Source organism: Rhinopithecus roxellana, chromosome 5 (assembly GCF_007565055.1).
Source record: "Rhinopithecus roxellana isolate Shanxi Qingling chromosome 5, ASM756505v1, whole genome shotgun sequence".
Taxonomy (NCBI): domain Eukaryota; kingdom Metazoa; phylum Chordata; class Mammalia; order Primates; family Cercopithecidae; genus Rhinopithecus; species Rhinopithecus roxellana.
Window position 1 is genome coordinate 41,698,875 of NC_044553.1, and position 18,281 is coordinate 41,717,155.

An 18,281-nucleotide genomic window follows, 5' to 3' on the forward strand; every position below is an offset into this window, starting at 1 on the left:
TTTCTGCATCTATTGAGACAATCATGTGGTTCTTGTCTTTGGTTCTGTTTATATGCTGGATTACGTTTATTGATTTGCGAATGTTGAACCAGCCTTGCATCCCAGGGATGAAGCCCACTTGATCATGGTGGATAAGCTTTTTGATGTGCTGCTGAATCCGGTTTGCCAGTATTTTATTGAGAATTTTTGCATCAATGTTCATCAGGGATATTGGTCTAAAATTCTCTTTTTTTGTTGTGTCTCTGCCAGGCTTTGGTATCAGGATGATGTTGGCCTCATAAAATGAGTTAGGGAGGATTCCCTCTTTTTCTATTGATTGGAATAGTTTCAGAAGGAATGGTACCAACTCCTCCTTGTACCTCTGGTAGAATTCAGCTGTGAATCCATCTGGTCCTGGACTTTTTTTGGTGGGTAGGCTATTAATTGTTGCCTCAATTTCAGAGCCTGCTATTGGTCTATTCAGGGATTCAACTTCTTCCTGGTTTAGCCTTGGGAGAGTGTAAGTGTCCAGGAAATTATCCATTTCTTCTAGATTTTCTAGTTGATTTGCGTAGAGGCGTTTATAGTATTCTCTGATGGTAGTTTGTATTTCTGTGGGGTCAGTGGTGATATCCCCTTTATCATTTTTTATTGCATCTATTTGATTCCTCTCTCTTTTCTTCTTTATTAGCCTTGCTAGTGGTCTGTCAATTTTGTTGATCTTTTCAAAAAACCAACTCCTGGATTCATTGATTTTTTGGAGGGTTTTTTGTGTCTCTATCTCCTTCAGTTCGGCTCTGATCTTAGTTATTTCTTGCCTTCTGCTAGCTTTTGAATGTGTTTGCTCTTGCCTCTCTAGTTCTTTTAATTGTGATGTTAGAGTGTCAATTTTAGATCTTTCCTGCTTTCTCTTGTGGGCATTTAGTGCTATAAATTTCCCTCTACACACTGCTTTAAATGTGTCCCAGAGATTCTGGTATGTTGTATCTTTGTTCTCATTGGTTTCAAAGAACATCTTTATTTCCGCTTTCATTTCGTCATGTACCCAGTAGTCATTCAGGAGCAGGTTGTTCAGTTTCCATGTAGTTGAGCGGTTTTGATTGATTTTCTTAGTCCTGAGTTCTAGTTTGATTGCACTGTGGTCTGAGAGACAGTTTGTTATAATTTCTGTTCTTTTACATTTGCTGAGGAGTGCTTTACTTCCAATTATGTGGTCAATTTTGGAATAAGTGCGATGTGGTGCTGAGAAGAATGTATATTCTGTTGATTTGGGGTGGAGAGTTCTATAGATGTCTATTAGGTCCGCTTGGTGCAGAGATGAGTTCAATTCCTGGATATCCTTGTTAACTTTCTGTCTCGTTGATCTGTCTAATGTTGACAGCGGAGTGTTGAAGTCTCCCATTATTATTGTATGGGAGTCTAAGTCTCTTTGTAAGTCCCTAAGGACTTGCTTTATGAATCTGGGTGCTCCTGTATTGGGTGCATATATATTTAGGATAGTTAGCTCTTCCTGTTGAATTGATCCCTTTACCATTATGTAATGGCCTTCTTTGTCTCTTTTGATCTTTGATGGTTTAAAGTCTGTTTTATCAGAGACAAGGATTGCAACCCCTGTTTTTTTTTGTTCTCCATTTGCTTGGTAGATCTTCCTCCATCCCTTTATTTTGAGCCTATGTATGTCTCTGCATGTGAGATGGGTCTCCTGAATACAGCAGACTGATGGGTCTTGACTCTTTATCCAGTTTGCCAGTCTGTGTCTTTTAATTGGAGCATTTAGTCCATTAACATTTAAGGTTAATATTGTTATGTGTGAACTTGATCCTGCCATTATGATATTAACTGGTTATTTTGCTCGTTAGTTGATGCAGTTTCTTCCTAGCCTCAATGGTCTTTACATTTTGGCATGTTTTTGCAATGGCTGGTACCGGTTGTTCCTTTCCATGTTTAGTGCTTCCTTCAGGGTCTCTTGTAAGGCAGGCCTGGTGGTGACAAAATCTCTAAGCATTTGCTTATCTGTAAAGGATTTTATTTCTCCTTCACTGATGAAACTTAATTTGGCTGGATATGAAATTCTGGGTTTAAAATTCTTTTCTTTAAGAATGTTGAATATTGGCCCCCACTCTCTTCTGGCTTGTAGAGTTTCTGCCGAGAGATCTGCTGTTAGTCTGATGGGCTTCCCTTTGTGGGTAACCCGACCTTTCTCTCTGGCTGCCCTTAAGATTTTTTCCTTCATTTCAACTTTGGTGAATCTGGCAATTATGTGTCTTGGAGTTGCTCTTCTGGAGGAGTATCTTTGTGGCGTTCTCTGTATTTCCTGAATTTGAATGTTGGCCTGCCCTACTAGGTTGGGGAAGTTCTCCTGGATGATTTCCTGAAGAGTGTTTTCCAACTTGGTTCCATTTTCCCCCTCACTTTCAGGCACCCCAATCAGGCGTAGATTTGGTCTTTTTACGTAATCCCATACTTCTTGCAGGCTTTGCTCATTTCTTTTTCTTCTTTTTTCTTTTGGTTTCTCTTCTCGCTTCATTTCATTCATCTGATCCTCAATCGCTGATACTCTTTCTTCCAGTTGATCGAGTCGGTTACTGAAGCTTGTGCATTTGTCACGTATTTCTTGTGTCAGGGTTTTCATCTCTGTCATTTCGTTTATGATCTTCTCTGCATTAATTAGTCTAGCTGTCAATTCTTCCACTCTTTTTTCAAGATTTTTAGTTTCTTTGCGCTGGGTACGTAATTCCTCCTTTAGCTCTGATAAGTTTGATGGACTGAAGCCTTCTTCTCTCCTCTCGTCCAAGTCATTCTCTGACCAGCTTTGATCCGTTGCTGGCGATGGGCTGCGCTCCTTTGCAGGGGGAGATGCGCTCTTATTTTTTGAATTTCCAGCTTTTCTGCCCTGCTTCTTCCCCATCTTTGTGGTTTTATCTGTCTCTGGTCTTTGATGATGGTGACGTACTGATGGGGTTTTGGTATAGGTGTCCTTCCTGTTTGATAGTTTTCCTTCTGACAGTCAGAAGGACTGTCTGTTGGTCTGTTGGAGATTGCTTGAGGTCCACTCCAGACCCTGTTTGCCTGGGTATCAGCAGCAGAGGTTGCCGAAGATAGAATATTGCTGAACAGCGAGTGTACCTGTCTGATTCTTCCTTTGGAAGTTTCCTCTCAGGGGTGTACTCCACCCTGTGAGGTGTGGGGTGTCAGACTGCCCCTAGTGGGGGATTTCTCCCAGCTAGGCTACTCAGGGGTCAGGGACACACCTGAGCAGGCAGTCTGTCCGTTCTCAGATCTCAACCTCCGCGTTGGGAGATCCACGGCTCTCCCCAAAGCTGTCAGACAGAGTCGTTCGCGTCTGCACCGGCTCCCGCTACTTCCCCTGTTGGTCTTCAGCTGTGCGCCGTCCCCAGAGGTGGAGACTACAGAGACAGGCAGGCTTCCTTGAGCTGCTGTGAGCTCCACCCAGTTCGAGCTTCCCAGAGGCTTTGTTTACCTACTTAAGCCTCAGCAATGGCGGGCGCCCCTCCCCCAGCCTCGCTGCTGCCTTGTGGATAGATCGCGGCAGACTGCTGTGTTAGCAGTGAGGGGGGCTTCGTGGGCGTGGGACCCTCCCGGCCAGGTGTGGGATATATTCTGGTGTGCCTGTATGCTTACAGCGCAGTATTGGGGTGGGAGTTACCCGATTTTCCAGGTGTTGTGCGTCTCAGTTCCCCTGGCTAGGAAAACGGATCCCCTTCCCCCTTGCGCTTCCAGGTGAGGCGATGCCTCGCCCTGCTTCAGTTCTCGCTGGTCAGGCTGCAGCAGCTGACCAGCACCGATTGTCCGGCACTCCCTAGTGAGATGACCCCAGTACCTCAGTTGAAAATGCAGAAATCACCGGTCTTCTGTGTCGCTCGCGCTGGGAGTTGGAGACTGGAGCTGTTCCTATTCGGCCATCTTGCTCCGCCCTCCTCCTCTTTTTGTCAGTTCTAAAACTGTTTTCTAAAGCAATTTGAAAAGTTCTTTTTATTTCGTTAGACTATCCATTGTTGCCTACTTGTATGTATTTTATCTGCAGGTGGGCAGAAGTTGGGGTACAAAATAAAAAGATTTCTTAATGCCTGGGGCGTCAAGGAGATTACAAGGTGTAAGAGACTTGGTGAAACAATAATTAGACTAGAGATGCCTTTTAGCACTTACTGAAGGATATTCAGAAGCCAGCTGTTCCACGTCTTTCCACACCACCATAAGCATCTCTTCCCCTTGGGGCTGACTGCTGTATGAAAAAACGACGTGAGCACCCTGAATATGATGACAGAATTTACTCCTTCACTAATTCATTCAACAAATATTTATTTGCTGAGCACTTGTTATGAGCTGTAAATTTTACTAGGAACTGGAGATACATTAATTACTAAGATGCAGAGCCTACCATTAAAGAACTTAGAAGTTTTTAGGGGAATAAGAGCAATTAAAGAGATAAGGTTTGTGAGAGAAAAACAACAAGAACGCTTCCTAAACGTGAACATATCCTTCAGATGAAAGTTTTCGTTGTTACAACTTATCCTACAACAGTTCAGAAATAAACTCAAACCTCGCCTCTTGTTGTGTAAAGAGAGGTGAAAAGGGAAATGTAATTTGGCTGAAGTCGGTAAAAGCAACCAGTGATAGCTTCATAGCACCAGATAATAAGGAGAATTGAATGTTTGAAGTGCTGGCCTTTAATTCTGGCAACAGGCAGAGACTGCCTGGTTTCTCTCTCCTCCTAACTATCTCTGCCATCTCTGCAATTAGATTTAATAAATTGAACTTAATGGAAAATTAAGAGAATAAGAAGGGCCAATAAAGCAAATTATATTGAAGTGATTTAATAAATATGTTTACTAGTTTAGCACTACTACCACATAAAGTTTGGCTAACTGCTAAATTTGTGAGATTAAGAAAAGGCACTACCGAGGAGGTTGAAAGGTTTTGTGGTTGGTGAGCCATGACAAAATGAAATACAGACCCAGGCAGGTGATGCTTGTTGACCTCATTTCCCAGAGCATTTGAGAGAGCTCACAGGGTTACTCATATACTGCCAAGTCTCTTTTTAAACTCACCTCTCTCTGACCCTTAAGAAACTTAAGAGAAAGGATACATGCCACAGCAAGGAGAGAGAGGAAGACAGTTTCACTCTGACTGCCATCTTCTATAATAAATCTGTTTCATTATCTTGTTGTGATCACCTTCAGTTGCTCATGCCTGTCCTAACAAACCATAAATCAATGCCGTTACTGGTAAAATTTAACTGCTTTAACCCAGTCAATTCTCTTTTTTGCCCTGCTTAGCAGAATAGTCCTCAGGCACCCTGAGATAAGGGCTCACAGAGAACACTGTCCCCAGCACTTGCTGGTCAACAGGTCCTGAATTCGGTTGACTGGGTGGACTATATTCACATCGCCGAGCAGTGGTTTATAACACATGTGAGAATGTGAAGCAATAGCCAAATGGGTCAGACAGAGTAGGACAGGGGAAAAGGGCAGAACACAATTCTAAACATAAAGTGTCCCATTGATTCTATTCCTAACATCCCTACTCAGTCCGTTTTCACAATTAGCCAATGGATGCAACATATAAACCCTAAGTTCCTTTTGCATTGTGATAAAACAGGGATTCCTGGTTTTTAGTGAACATTTTCAGAAGAGAATTTCTTCAGAGGAAATAGCTTCTAAGAATGCTGCTCTTCAGTCCCCATGTGACTCCGAAAGCATAACGCATTATCTGTGCCTTGGTTTTAAAGATAATATTTTATGCGTTATCTGGAAAAACGAGGAAGTTGAACTATATTATTTCAGAAATTCTTTTTTTATTTCTAAATTTCTGTCACTATAATGACAATCCACATGTTAGCAATCCATGAAGCAGAGGAATAGCGTATGTGTTGTAGGTGAGAAGAGAAAAAATGTTTAAGAGAAAAGAATGTCCCATGACTCATATAAAGCTTGAAGGTGTAGTTTTAAAAAAACAGTTCATAGAAACAGAAAAAATCCAAAATTCCTTATATTCACTAACTCAAAACTATATTGAGTGAATTATAAAATGTAAGGCAATCTCTTTCTTTTTCTTCAGTTGTCTAGACTGAAGAACCTCATTTAACATATCTCAAAGACATTTCATTGATTCGAAGCACAGTGACAGTTGGATTTACTGCATACTCTCTTTAATTAGGATGGGAGACAGCTATTGATGTTGAACTTTTTGAAACCCAGAAGTTAGAAACATGAGTTTATACAACAGATAGCATAATATTCATGCAAATCTGAATAGGATAAAGAAAATGCCATAGTCTGTCTGAAAATTGTCATGTAAGTTTGTGGAGTTTCTCCTTAAGAGGCATTTTAAAACGAAACAAAAAACAGGGTAGTATGGTGAGAGCTGGGCACATTTGTTTCCAGTAGAAAGGACCATGTATTCTTTTATTTCTGACAACAAACCACAGTATTCATGCTGACACCACAGGCTTATGAAGTGATTTAGGGCATTTCCAGGAAAGTACACTACTTTTAGATTCACTAGGGAATTTTTGCTGAATTCTCAGTCATATACTTTAAGTTGAAGTAGACCTTATAAGATGAAAAGATTCTGGTCAAGTTGAAGATTTGAAGGAAAATGATCTTTTAAAAAGAAAAGAAACAAAAAGAGCAAGAGCCCAGATAAGATTGTGAGAAGTTGCTTGAAGCAATTCCCTGGTGGAAAGCAAGCTTGAAGGATGATAAGCAAGTGTCATGATCATATTTGGGTTTATTACACCAGTTAGGAGGACGAAGTGGGGAAACAGGAAATAAGAACACAATGTGTAGATGATTACAGTGGGCTGGAGGAGAAAAATTCAGAATCTGGAAGTGAAGAGGACAAGACAGGTGGATAAAACATTTCAGAGATAATCACCAATCATATCTGGTATCCAAGTAAATATGGAAGGAAGAAAACAGAAGTCAAAGATGACTTTCACATTTCTGCCTTAAACAATTGTAGGCCATTAACCAAATCAGAGGAAATGAGAAGATAAATAAATTAGGAACGGTAACAAGTTGTGCTTTGATATGCTACAATTGAAGTATGCATGGGCCATCAAAGTGGAAGTTTACTAGGTACTTGGAAACATAGAATTCTCAGGCATGCTGTTAAGAATATTGATAATAGATTTGGGGTCTTCAGCATATGGGTGATAGTTGAAGCCGTGGGCATGAATTTAATTGCTCAAGGGAAGTATAGAGTAAAAAGAAAAGAAGATTGAAAAAGGAGAATTGAAGGATACTAATATTTAAGAGGTAGACAGAGGAGGAAAGTTAACAGAAGACACAGACAAATCACAGGCAGTTTGAGAAGCAGGGAAGGACCTTGGGAAACAGAGTGAACAACAGAATGAAAGAAGGCTAAGAAAAATAAGGTCCTTGAAATTAAGAAATCATTGGTGACCATATGGAAACATGTCAGTGGCATATCCATAGCAGAAGCAAACCACATTACAGAGAACTAATAAATGTTTAGGAGAAAAGGATGTGGAGTCAACAAGTTTGACACTGTTGTAAGCGGTTTGAAGATAAAAAGAAAGAACGATATTGGCTAGATGTCAATGAGAATGTAGTTCCAAATAAGTTTGGCTTCTCTTTCATTGTCTATTGTTTATTTTAACATAAATGTTACCTGAGTATATTTATAGGATAGGGTAATAAAATTAATGGTAGAGGGAATGAAAAGGGAAAGAGATAATTGATGGAACAAAATCCAAAAGAAGGAACCAGGAGTGCAAGTTAAACAGCATTTTTCTTGGAAATAAGACTTTTTCATGGAACTAGAGGTAAATTTTTATTTATTAATGTTTTAATGCAAAAATATTGGAGAGTATGAAACCCACCAGACTAAGGATTAAATTTTGGCCCCCGGGGAGATGGCCAGGAAGTTACCTTCCTTCCTTCCTGATTTGCACTTCTTTACAGAAAATAACAGACTGCTAACACTGATGAGCTGAACACAGGAAAGATAGCTTAGTAGCCTGTAGGAAATGAAGGAAATGAGATAGTAATAAAGACTGTGGAGAAGAAATAGAATTCACACTAAAGATCCTTAATTTCTTCTATGCAAAGTCTATTTTTCAAGAGTTTGTATTGAGCTATCTAAAGAGTTTAAATGACTTTGCCACCCATTGGTTGTAACTCTAGCAAGAGCTTGAAGGTCAGTTTAACAATGGTTGCTGTAAGAGAATATATAACATGTATTTTCTTTAGATCTCTGGGGAAAGAATCTGCTCTGGAAAACAAACAAACATGCAGTGTAGGTATGGTAACCATTCTTCTGAACCAAACAAATAGGAGGGAAATACCTGACATGGTCTGGCAATGAGAGAGAGAGATTTGAAATCAGGATTAACTTGATAACTCTGGACTATATGGTTTCTAAGGAATAAAAGACTTCAGGGGCAAAATATCCTATTCATAATTAATGCAAGGTATCAGTCCAAGGAGATGAAGATGATATGGGACTGCTTCTGTGAGGGAATCTTTTATGCTTTTGTCTATCCTCACTTCCTTCCTCAACATGTGATAAATGCCCATGCATGCAGGACACTGGGACAGACACCCAGGACAGAAAGGTATGAATGAGTTCTATGGAAGAGGTAGATGTGTAAGAGAACATTTAGAGAGAACACTGCATATACAGTTATAGTAAAAAGCATAGTCAGTTTAGAAGCTAGATCTACTAACTGCCTAGGGCAAGCTACACTTGGGCAAAAGTTTTCAAAAGGAGGTAATAAGTGAATTATCTTTTAAAGAAAAAGGAAAAGCAAACCTTAAGGAAGATAACTTAAAAGATGTCTTTGCTGGTCAGGTGTGGTGACTCACACCTGTAATCCCAGAACTTTGGGAGGCCAAGGCGGGTGGATCACCTGAGGTCAGGAGTTCAAGACCAGCCTGACCAACATGCTGAAACCCCGTCTCTACTAAAAGTACAAAAAAATTAGCCAGGCATGGTGGGAGGCACCTGTAATCCCAGCTACTCAGGAAGCTGAGGCAGGAGAATCGCTTGAAACCAGGAGGTGGAGGTTGCAGTGAGCCAAGATCAGGTAACTGTACTCCAGCCTGGGCAACAGAGGAAGATTCCATCTCAATTAACAACAACAACAACAAAAAAGTATTGCCTACAAGCTGTCTCTCTATTACATATAATAATAGATATTACAAGTTATATCTATTACCACAGCTCAATGGTACAAAATACCTCAATGGTATAAAACTCAGTTAATATCTATGTGGGATTATAGTTTTTCTGATTATCTGAACCATACATATTTTGGCAGCCTAGATTTTGGAATTTTCAAGCCCTTCATAGAGTGGGGAATTAAATCTGTCTTAAAAACTGTATTTTAAATTCAGAATTTAACTCAAAATCCTTAAATTTTCATTGGGTATATTCCTCTTTACAGAGAAACTTTATTTATTTAGCCAGCCAGCCAATAAAGTTGTTCAGATACACATGCTAATTGAGTTTCTACTTTAGAATAAATTAAACTGTGACTTATGAATGTTTGAAATTTTTCTGTTGTTTACCTTTTAATTTTTGCTTTTAACAATAACTCTAAATAACGATACAAAAAGATTCAAGATAATTTTGATGTTATACTACTTACATAACTAGGATAAGGTTTAAACCTTTGAAAAATAGATTGCCTTTTACCTTTACAAAGTACCCAATATTTTAAAAAATATGCTATTGATAATTTAGGCAATGAGCTCTCAACTCCCAATCTATTATTTCTTAAATTTTACAAAATTTGTAGGAGTAAGAAAAATGTCCTCAATTTGGACACATGAGGTAATGCAGAAGAACCCAAGAACTGGTAGTTTTACTACCTAAAGAGATTATTTTATTATTAGATGAGTATGATATTTATGTCCATTATGCTCATTATTGAAAAAGATCTGCAATTTACAAACGCCATGTACATTGGTCTCAAAATTGCTTTGCCTGTTTTAATGGTGTGACATAGGTTATATAAACATTAAATAGTTAACTGGAACTGAGACTTTTCCTTTTGTGGGAGGGACTGGTTACATGACAGAGACATTCCATCTGCACCTACTTAGAAACATACCTGTGTATCCAGAAATTAAAACTGTCATCCAATGTTCAAATCGCTGTAGTCTGGCAGTTTTAGGTTGTCAAGTAATAATTATTTGATAAGAAATATCTATTCACCAAATACCTAAGGTGGACTAAAATAATTTTATGAGGAAATAGCATAATTTTGTGCAAGTGACCTATGTAACCATTTCTATATGACTTTGAAGTCATTATCTGGTGACAATCCTACCTCAATGTGAACAAATTACCTCAATGTGTATATTAAACTAATAGGAAAACCAAAACACATTTTAAATAAGAAGCAGCCCCCATTTCCTGAAGAAAACGCTACTTTCAGAGCGATTTCCTTGGAGGTGGTAGAGGAAGTGGAGAGCCTGAAGAAAGCCAAATGGGAGAACTTATCTCTCATCCCTCTTCCCCAACATTTTTATCCAATGAAATCAAGGTAAAATTGTTATTAGCAGAATAACAAGAAAATATAATTTTAAAAAATTCAGCCTGCATGGTTCCTTAAGATTGGTGTGGAAAATCCACATATGTTTTCTTGGTTAAGGATTAGGGAGTGATAGTTTGTTAGGCAAATTGTGATTAAATTCACTATCCGTATCTTAAGTCTTTTTAAAATAAGTATGTGCTACCTAATTGTCTTTCTGAATTACTTCCCTGCAACTGGTTATAGTTGAATAGAACTCTTAGAAAGTATGAGGCTCACAGATTTTCTTACTCTTACAGAAGTCTCTTTGTTATGGTAGCCTGTGTGTCTGGACAAGAGCTGTCAGCATAACTGATTACTAAGACAGAAAAAAAAAAAAAAAGATACAAGGAGTCCAGAAAAATCACATTGCCTCTGATAGAGGGCAGAAACTAATCAATCCTGAAAATTACCTGGATTTGAGTTAACACTGATATAAAGGATTGGTTTGATATAATTAATAAAGTCTCAAATGCCAAATGCAATATTTGATTTTCATTCCAATGTTTTTAGTCATGTCACTACAACTTAGAGTTACCCAGCTGCAGAGATGTATAAATAATTCTTCTTCCTAGCAGTTCCTTAGTATCAGAAAGTACTTTTGGAGGAATATAGGACTTACGTCCAATGCACACATATAGGGACACTTCTTGGTTCTGTATCGGCTCCCAGAACTTTCAACTGATATTAGGTCCTGTATTTAGTTGGCATTCTTAGATTCTCTTACTTATACTAAATCATGCTTTAATTCGTTTTACTCCCTAAACTTGGCTTTATCCTGTCCTCTTCTTTTCAATAGTAGATCAGCTTGGGCAAGAACTAATGACAGTGATGGTAGGAAACTAAATTTCTAAAGGTAGAAAGAAAGAAAGAGTCACATTTCAATTTCAGAGAATATTTCAAATTGCTATTTACATGAATTTCTCTCTGCTTGAGACAATAGATCTATTATCCTGAACTTTCAGCTGTAAATTAGCAACCAGGAAGAAAAGTCAGGCCTATCGTCTCCAGAAAAACATGGGAGTGCTTGGATACCTTGTCTATCCTATTACTCTTAATTCCAAAGTTGGGGAAATATGAAAACACCTTTAAATAATGCACAACACAATATTCAAAAGTTAATTTTTAACAACTTAATGTGCCTATTTATTTACAGGGGTATTGAAGATTTAAATATATTTTGAAGCAGCACGTATAAAAGGTTTTCTAAATTAGGAATTATCATGTTCTGAAGGATATTTTTGTCATGCCTTGCTTCTCATTGCTATAACCAACAAAGGCTTTGCTACCTAGCTGTTATTTGTATGCATGCCTTGAATTTCAAACCATTTTTTGTCTATGAGAACCCCTCGGTTTCTTTAAAGTTTCCTAAATGTTTAGATTTGATTTCAAAGACCAAAAAAACAAAAGAAGAAAAAAAAAGTTTACGTGATGTTTGAAGTTACCATATAATAATCAAAATGCTTGTAAGCGAAACAGAGGCATGCTTTCTTAAAACTCCAAAGTAATATTGTTTATGGTCTCTCTGCAGCTAGATTCTGAAGCTAGTACTATTCTAAAAGAACTTCAGGTTAAGCTCAGTGGAGTCCTGGATGAGCTCAGCGTCACGTACGGTGAAAGGTAAGTGACCTCTGTTGTCATTATCTAAATTAGATAATTAGGTGTCAGCTCATAATATTCTTGCCTTCAATGCTGTTTCCTCTGACTGACTAAATCTATTTAACTTCAAGACCCCATCTAAATGTCATTTTCTCTGAAACGTCTGTTATGACACCACAATCTAATAGTGCTGTCTCGCTACGCACTCCCTAGAACTCTGTGCATCCTTCAGCCGGATGAGACCTATAACACTATCCTCTAAGTCTTGTTTTACCTGTCTGTTTCCCACACTCAGGACAGAAACCGTATCTCATAGCTATATGCAATTCTAGTGTTTAGAGCTTGGTGACTGGCTATTGAAAGACTAGAGAGGGAGGGAAGAAAAGAGAAAAACTTCACATATATAAGACGTTTGAGTTGTATCCATACCATACATATCAATGTGGTTGCATTCAATATAGCTGGATCAACCACCCTATACCACATTGCCAGGATTCTTGGATTTAGGGTTTAGCAATCTGAATACAACTACCCCATGCAAAGGAGTTTGGAAACTACTGATATATCTATATATTTTAAATGTTTATTAAAACTGGCTTTATCTGTGATATGATTCTAAAGAAAGGTAAGTTCACCCTAGTTAAATTTCACTTCAGTTCTGTAGGAAAAAGCTATCATCTCATCAAAATGTTAAAATAGATAGGAAAGAAAATACGTTGTTGTTGTTGTTGTTTTGGTTTTTTTTTTTTGTTTTTTTTTTGTTTTTTTTTTTTTTTTTGAGAGGGAATCTGGCTCTGTGGCCCAGGCTGGAGTGCAGTGGCTGGATCTCAGCTCACTACAAGCTCCAGCTCCCGAGTTTATGCCATTCTCCTGCCTCACCCTCCCGAGTAGCTGGGACTACAGGCGCCCGCCACCTCGCCCAGCTAGTTTTTTGTATTTTTTTTAGTAGAGACGGGGTTTCACCGTGTTAGCCAGGATGGTCTCGATCTCCTGACCTCGTGATCCACCCGTCTCGGCCTCCCAAAGTGCTGGGATTACAGGCTTGAGCCACCACGCCCGGCCGAAAATACATTTTTGAGGAGGTTCATTAATATAGAATCTGCTTTAAATAGTAGTTCAATAACTCATGTATTATTTTAAAATATGTGTTCAGTGTTCAAAAGAGACTATAAAGATTGTTCTTCAGGGCTGGGCACGGTGGCTCATGCCTGTAATCCCAGCACTTTGGGAGGCCGAGGCAGGCGGATCATGAGGTCAGGAGATCGAGACCATCCTGGCTAACATGGTGAAACCCCGTCTCTACTAAAAATACAAAACAAACAAAAAACAAAACAAAACAAAAAAAATTAGCTGGATGTGGTTGTGGGCACCTGTAGTCCCAGCTACTCGGTAGGCTGAGGCAAGAGAATGGCGTGAACCTGGGAGACAGAGCTTGCAGTGAGCCAAGATTACACCACTGCACTCCAGCCTAGGTGACAGAGTGAGACTCCGTCTAAAAAAAAAAAGAAAAAAACAAGATGGCTCTCTTCAGGTAGGGACTATCTCTGGCCACCACTCATCACCTATTGTTGTGTTTGAGAAAGATCCAGTATTAATAAACATTTATCAATTAGTTATGCCATTTTTTAAATGAGAAAGACAAAAGAGTCTGAAAGCATAATATTTTTCTTCTTAGATGTAGGAATAACGCAGAGTGAAGAATAATCTCCCACTTAGACTTCTCTTCATCATCAGAGGTGTGTCCGTAACTTCCTTAAGCAAGGTGGCCTTGTCTTCATGGAACTCACCTGCAGGGCTGAACTGCTGAGCCAGAGCAGCCTTGCTGTGTTGAGCCGAGGGTAGTCACCCTGCCACTGCAGTGTTGTTAGCTGACTCTATGATCCTGTCTATTTCATCTGGATGTTAGTCAGCAATTTCAAGGTTCTGTTTACCTGAAATTGGAAAGACATAGATTGTTCCAGAGATGTGGGGTTCATTGACTCTGACTTGGGGTGACACTGAGAGATGAAGAGGCCTCTGCTGAGTCACTTCAGGCTGCCTCTCTTTGTTCCAGTTGCAAATTAACATGTGGTTAGCAGAAAGACTGTTGCCTTCAGCCACGGAGGCAACATTAGAGATTATTTAGCAAAGTTAGGGGGAGAAAAAAAAGAGGTCAGGAATAGCTCGAGTTGTTCAGAACTTTATGGAAAATAAAATGGCTAAACAGAGTAGAAACTAGAATATAAGTAAAATATAATTACATTATTTTCTGTAAAATACCTAAATCATTCTGAGGATAAGTGCTTTTTGTTTTGTTTTGTTTGGGGAGGTGGAATATTCAGGTTATAAAGGCTAGAATACATTTTCTGATTTGAAAGATACCTGGATAAACCACAGTTATGACAGAAGGAGTAGTGTCCTTTGGAGGACACTTGAAGAACTTTATTTGTATGAAGTCAGCTCTTTTAACCTAAATAGTAAAACCTGCGGCTACCCAGAATCCATTTATTCTTGATTTTTTTAAATATAGGAAAGAATTTAGTACTTTGTTCAGTTAGGGTTTATTAGGACTATTGGAATAAATGGGCCACATGTCACACTTTCCTTATAAAAAGTGTAATTATTATATCCTTGTTGCTATGTTGCTATGGCTTTATTCCTCATACTACCAATCAAGTCTGTATTATACTCTCAGGGTAGAAAAGTCTCCAGTAATCAATGTGATCATGCTGTCAAGTCAAAATGCATAATTTTAGTCTAAACCTACTCCTCTTAAGGTCTAAACTGGCAGTGTAGAGTTTTAGAATTAAGTGTATAACTAATTGTAAAAATCCACTTGATTTTATGTTATTAAAACTCATAATTAAATAATTCTACTATATGTAGCTGTTAGGATGTCTTTGCTGTAAAGTCAGAGCTGAGCCAAACCACACATTTGTGGATTCCTGACATGCTCGCAGGGCACCTACCTGGGAACTGAGACTAAGTTGTATAACCTCAATAATAACTTAAAGACGGTCTTAACATTTTCAAAGGGTGTGCCACTAGGGTTTCTGCTTACACATGTTTTGCAGTTTGGTTTTTGGTTTGCTCCTTTTTTTTTTCTTCTTAACCAACACCTTTAGTACCAGAGGCTGGCTAGATTAAGTAAACAAAAAAATTCAGGAATATTTCATAGGCATTATTCTGTGAGTATGTGGCTCCTTGGGTGCTCACAAAGTCTGTAATTATTTACTGGCACTACTTTTATTTAAGCCAGTTAATATAGACTTTTTTTTACCAAAAAAAAAAAAAAAAATAGAAAAAGAAAATACTTTTTAGGTGAATTTACCAAAAATTGATAGAGACAAAAAGGTAAAGTGCAAGTACTGGCTTCACTTAGATTAATGCAAAAGTAGAATGCTATTGTCCATTATACCTTCGAGAACATTCTTCTATATGCCTGGTACCACACCCAGAGCTGGCTTCTCATTAGAGTTTACAATATGGTTCTGTTTAGAAAACTGATTTTTTACATAATAGGAACATAAATATCACACCTCTTGTCCAGTCTATCCCCCTACCCCAATGCTCTAATTTGAAAATCAGTGCAAAAGAAAATCACTGCAAAATCAGTCTATCTCCCCACCCTAATGCACTGATTTGAAAATCAGTGCAAAAGAAAGTAGTCATTTTAAAGGTGATTTTTACTACAGCCAGCATGGTCATTGATGACCCAGTGGTAAATCAACTAGTTCAAAATATTTTCAACGTGATTTACCTTCCTTTTCAATTGCCTCAAGTATCTGCTACCTTTACTTTGATTCAATACACACTCCACCACAAACAACATCCCCTTCCTCATTTTCCCCACCATCTCTTGCACCCTCTACCTGACCAAAGTTCAAAGGCACCTTCAGCCAGATAAAAGTGAAATAATGAAGGATTTAGACTCTCTTGGATGACAGCTTGGAAGAGAATGTTCCTTTAAAGCAGATAAATATGCAGAGAGCCAAGAAATGAGCCAAATTCAAAGGGGCCAGCTGAGATGCAAGGATCAAGGAACCAAATGTAAATGCCAAGTCCAGAGGGGAAAGAATGGTGTCGTCGACAGTAAAGAAATCCAAGAATGCAGGAGCCAAAAATGGAGACAGATCAAACATGATGGTAGAAGTGGAATTAGTCCTTGAATATGTACACAAAATTATGAATAAACATATGTATAACCCTGCTATTAAAGGCCCAGAATCAAGAAAAAAACCCAAGTTGTGATAATTTAACATTTGTTAAAATTTTTCCATATTAAGCATGGAAATATGTAGAATACATGCATGAATAAATAAACATCTATATTTTATTTAATAAAAGCATTATATGGTGAACATTCCTAAACTTCTATTTAAAATCTGAGGAATTTATGCATTTGGATACTTCTCAAATACTAACTACATAATCATTGTGTGTGGAGGAGGAGAGGAATGGGATTGAGTTGACTGCAATACTAAAATGAATTCCCTCCTTCTCCTCATTACCATTCCAATGATTTGACCATTTTCCAAGCTTTCATTGATCTTCGTTTTCCTAAGTAGGTTTTTCTTGCCTGCCCACCACATGTGTTATCATTACTCCTATTGTTGGAAACATGAAAATAGCAGACAATATAAAGAAATGGTGGTGAGGCTAAGAGTCTCTAAGATTTGAAAATCCTACTACTTGCCACTGCTTACTTAGGAAAGAACCATCGAAACTGGTGTAGGGGATATACAGAATGAAAAAGTAATACAAAGTATTACTCTTCGCGACATTTAAATTCTGAGTGGATGAGGAAATAGAGGTAGGTGGAAGGAGATGGTCCATTAATGCATTCAAGCCATATTTCTTTTTAATAGCTTTATTGAGATATCATTACCATATAAAAATTATGTATATTTAAGGTATACAACTTTGTTTTGATACACATATCCATTATAAAATGGTCACCACATTCCAGATAATTAACGTATCTATTACCTCCATGGAGTTGTCATTTGTGTGTTTTTGTGTGTGCATGTGTGTGTGCTGAGAACATTAATTTAAGATCTGTCCTCTTAGCAAATTTCAAGTATATCATGCAGCAGTTTTCACTATTGTCCCAATATTTCTTGCACAACCTCTTTGTGCTAAGCATGTCATCCTGTGCCATGGTATGGGCATGCAGCCCTGAACAAAACAAAATTCCTGCTCTCATGGGACTAACATTCTAGGGAGGGACACAGGCAATAAGCAAATAAATTATGCAGTGTGTCATATAATGAAGAATGCCATTGAGAAAAAAAAGAACAATAAGGGAACAGAGATTGATAGGAATGCCATTTCAGCTTGAGTGAACAAGGAAGATTTCTCTGAAGTGGTATTTGGTATATGCCTGAAATAAACCAGGGACCAAGAGAGCTATGAGAATTTCCTTCCATGGCAGAGAGAATGTAACAGTGGCCATGAGATAAGAGTGTCCTCAGAGAATTCTAAGAACACCAGGAAGTCTATTGTGGCTGGACTGCAATGAAACAGAAGGAAGAGTGGCAAGAAATGAGATCAGTGAGACTGCCAGCACCAGATTATGCTGGGCTTTCAGTCTGTCAAATACATCTAGAGTTTTTCTAAGTGGAGTTGGAAGCTATTGAAGATTTTTAGCAAAGGAGAAACACGATCTGGTTTTTATTTTAAAAGGCTGTCTGTAGGGGGTTGAACAGAGACAATTTAGGAAATTATTGCACAGGTTCAAGTGGGAGGATGGTAAAGGGATCTATAGCGGCGTTTTCGGAAGTAATAATAAATCCTCAGATTTAGGATACATTTTGCTGATAGGTTGGGTGTTGAGTATGAGAAACTCATCAGACTTTGAAGTGGAAAGATTGCATGGGCAGTTAGATAAAATAGTCTGGAGTCTGCGTTAGAAGTCAGGTCTGCAGATGTGAATTTGGGGCCCACCAGTATATAGATGCTATGGAACATGGGACTAGATGTGATTGCCAAGAAAGGGATTGTTGATGGAGAAGCGAAGTGGTCCAAGGATCAAGCCCAGAGGATCACTGTGTAGGATTTCCAAATAAAATACAGAATACCCTCCGTTAAACTTGAATTTTAGATACATAAGGAATAACTTTTAGTATAATTGTGTTACAAATATTACGTGACCATGTTT

The 18,281-nt window shown here is 38.4% G+C and overlaps 1 protein-coding gene across 2 annotated transcripts in view; it reads left to right on the forward strand.

Moving 5' to 3' along the window:
• UNC13C (unc-13 homolog C) overlaps positions 1–18,281 on the forward strand; it is a 701,690-nt gene that overhangs the window by 574,100 nt on the left and 109,309 nt on the right. For both annotated transcript variants that reach the window (XM_030930702.1, XM_010352869.2), the window contains exon 24: positions 12,075–12,163. In XM_030930702.1, the coding sequence (XP_030786562.1) occupies positions 12,075–12,163 (89 nt within the window). The remainder of the gene's footprint in view (positions 1–12,074; positions 12,164–18,281) is intronic.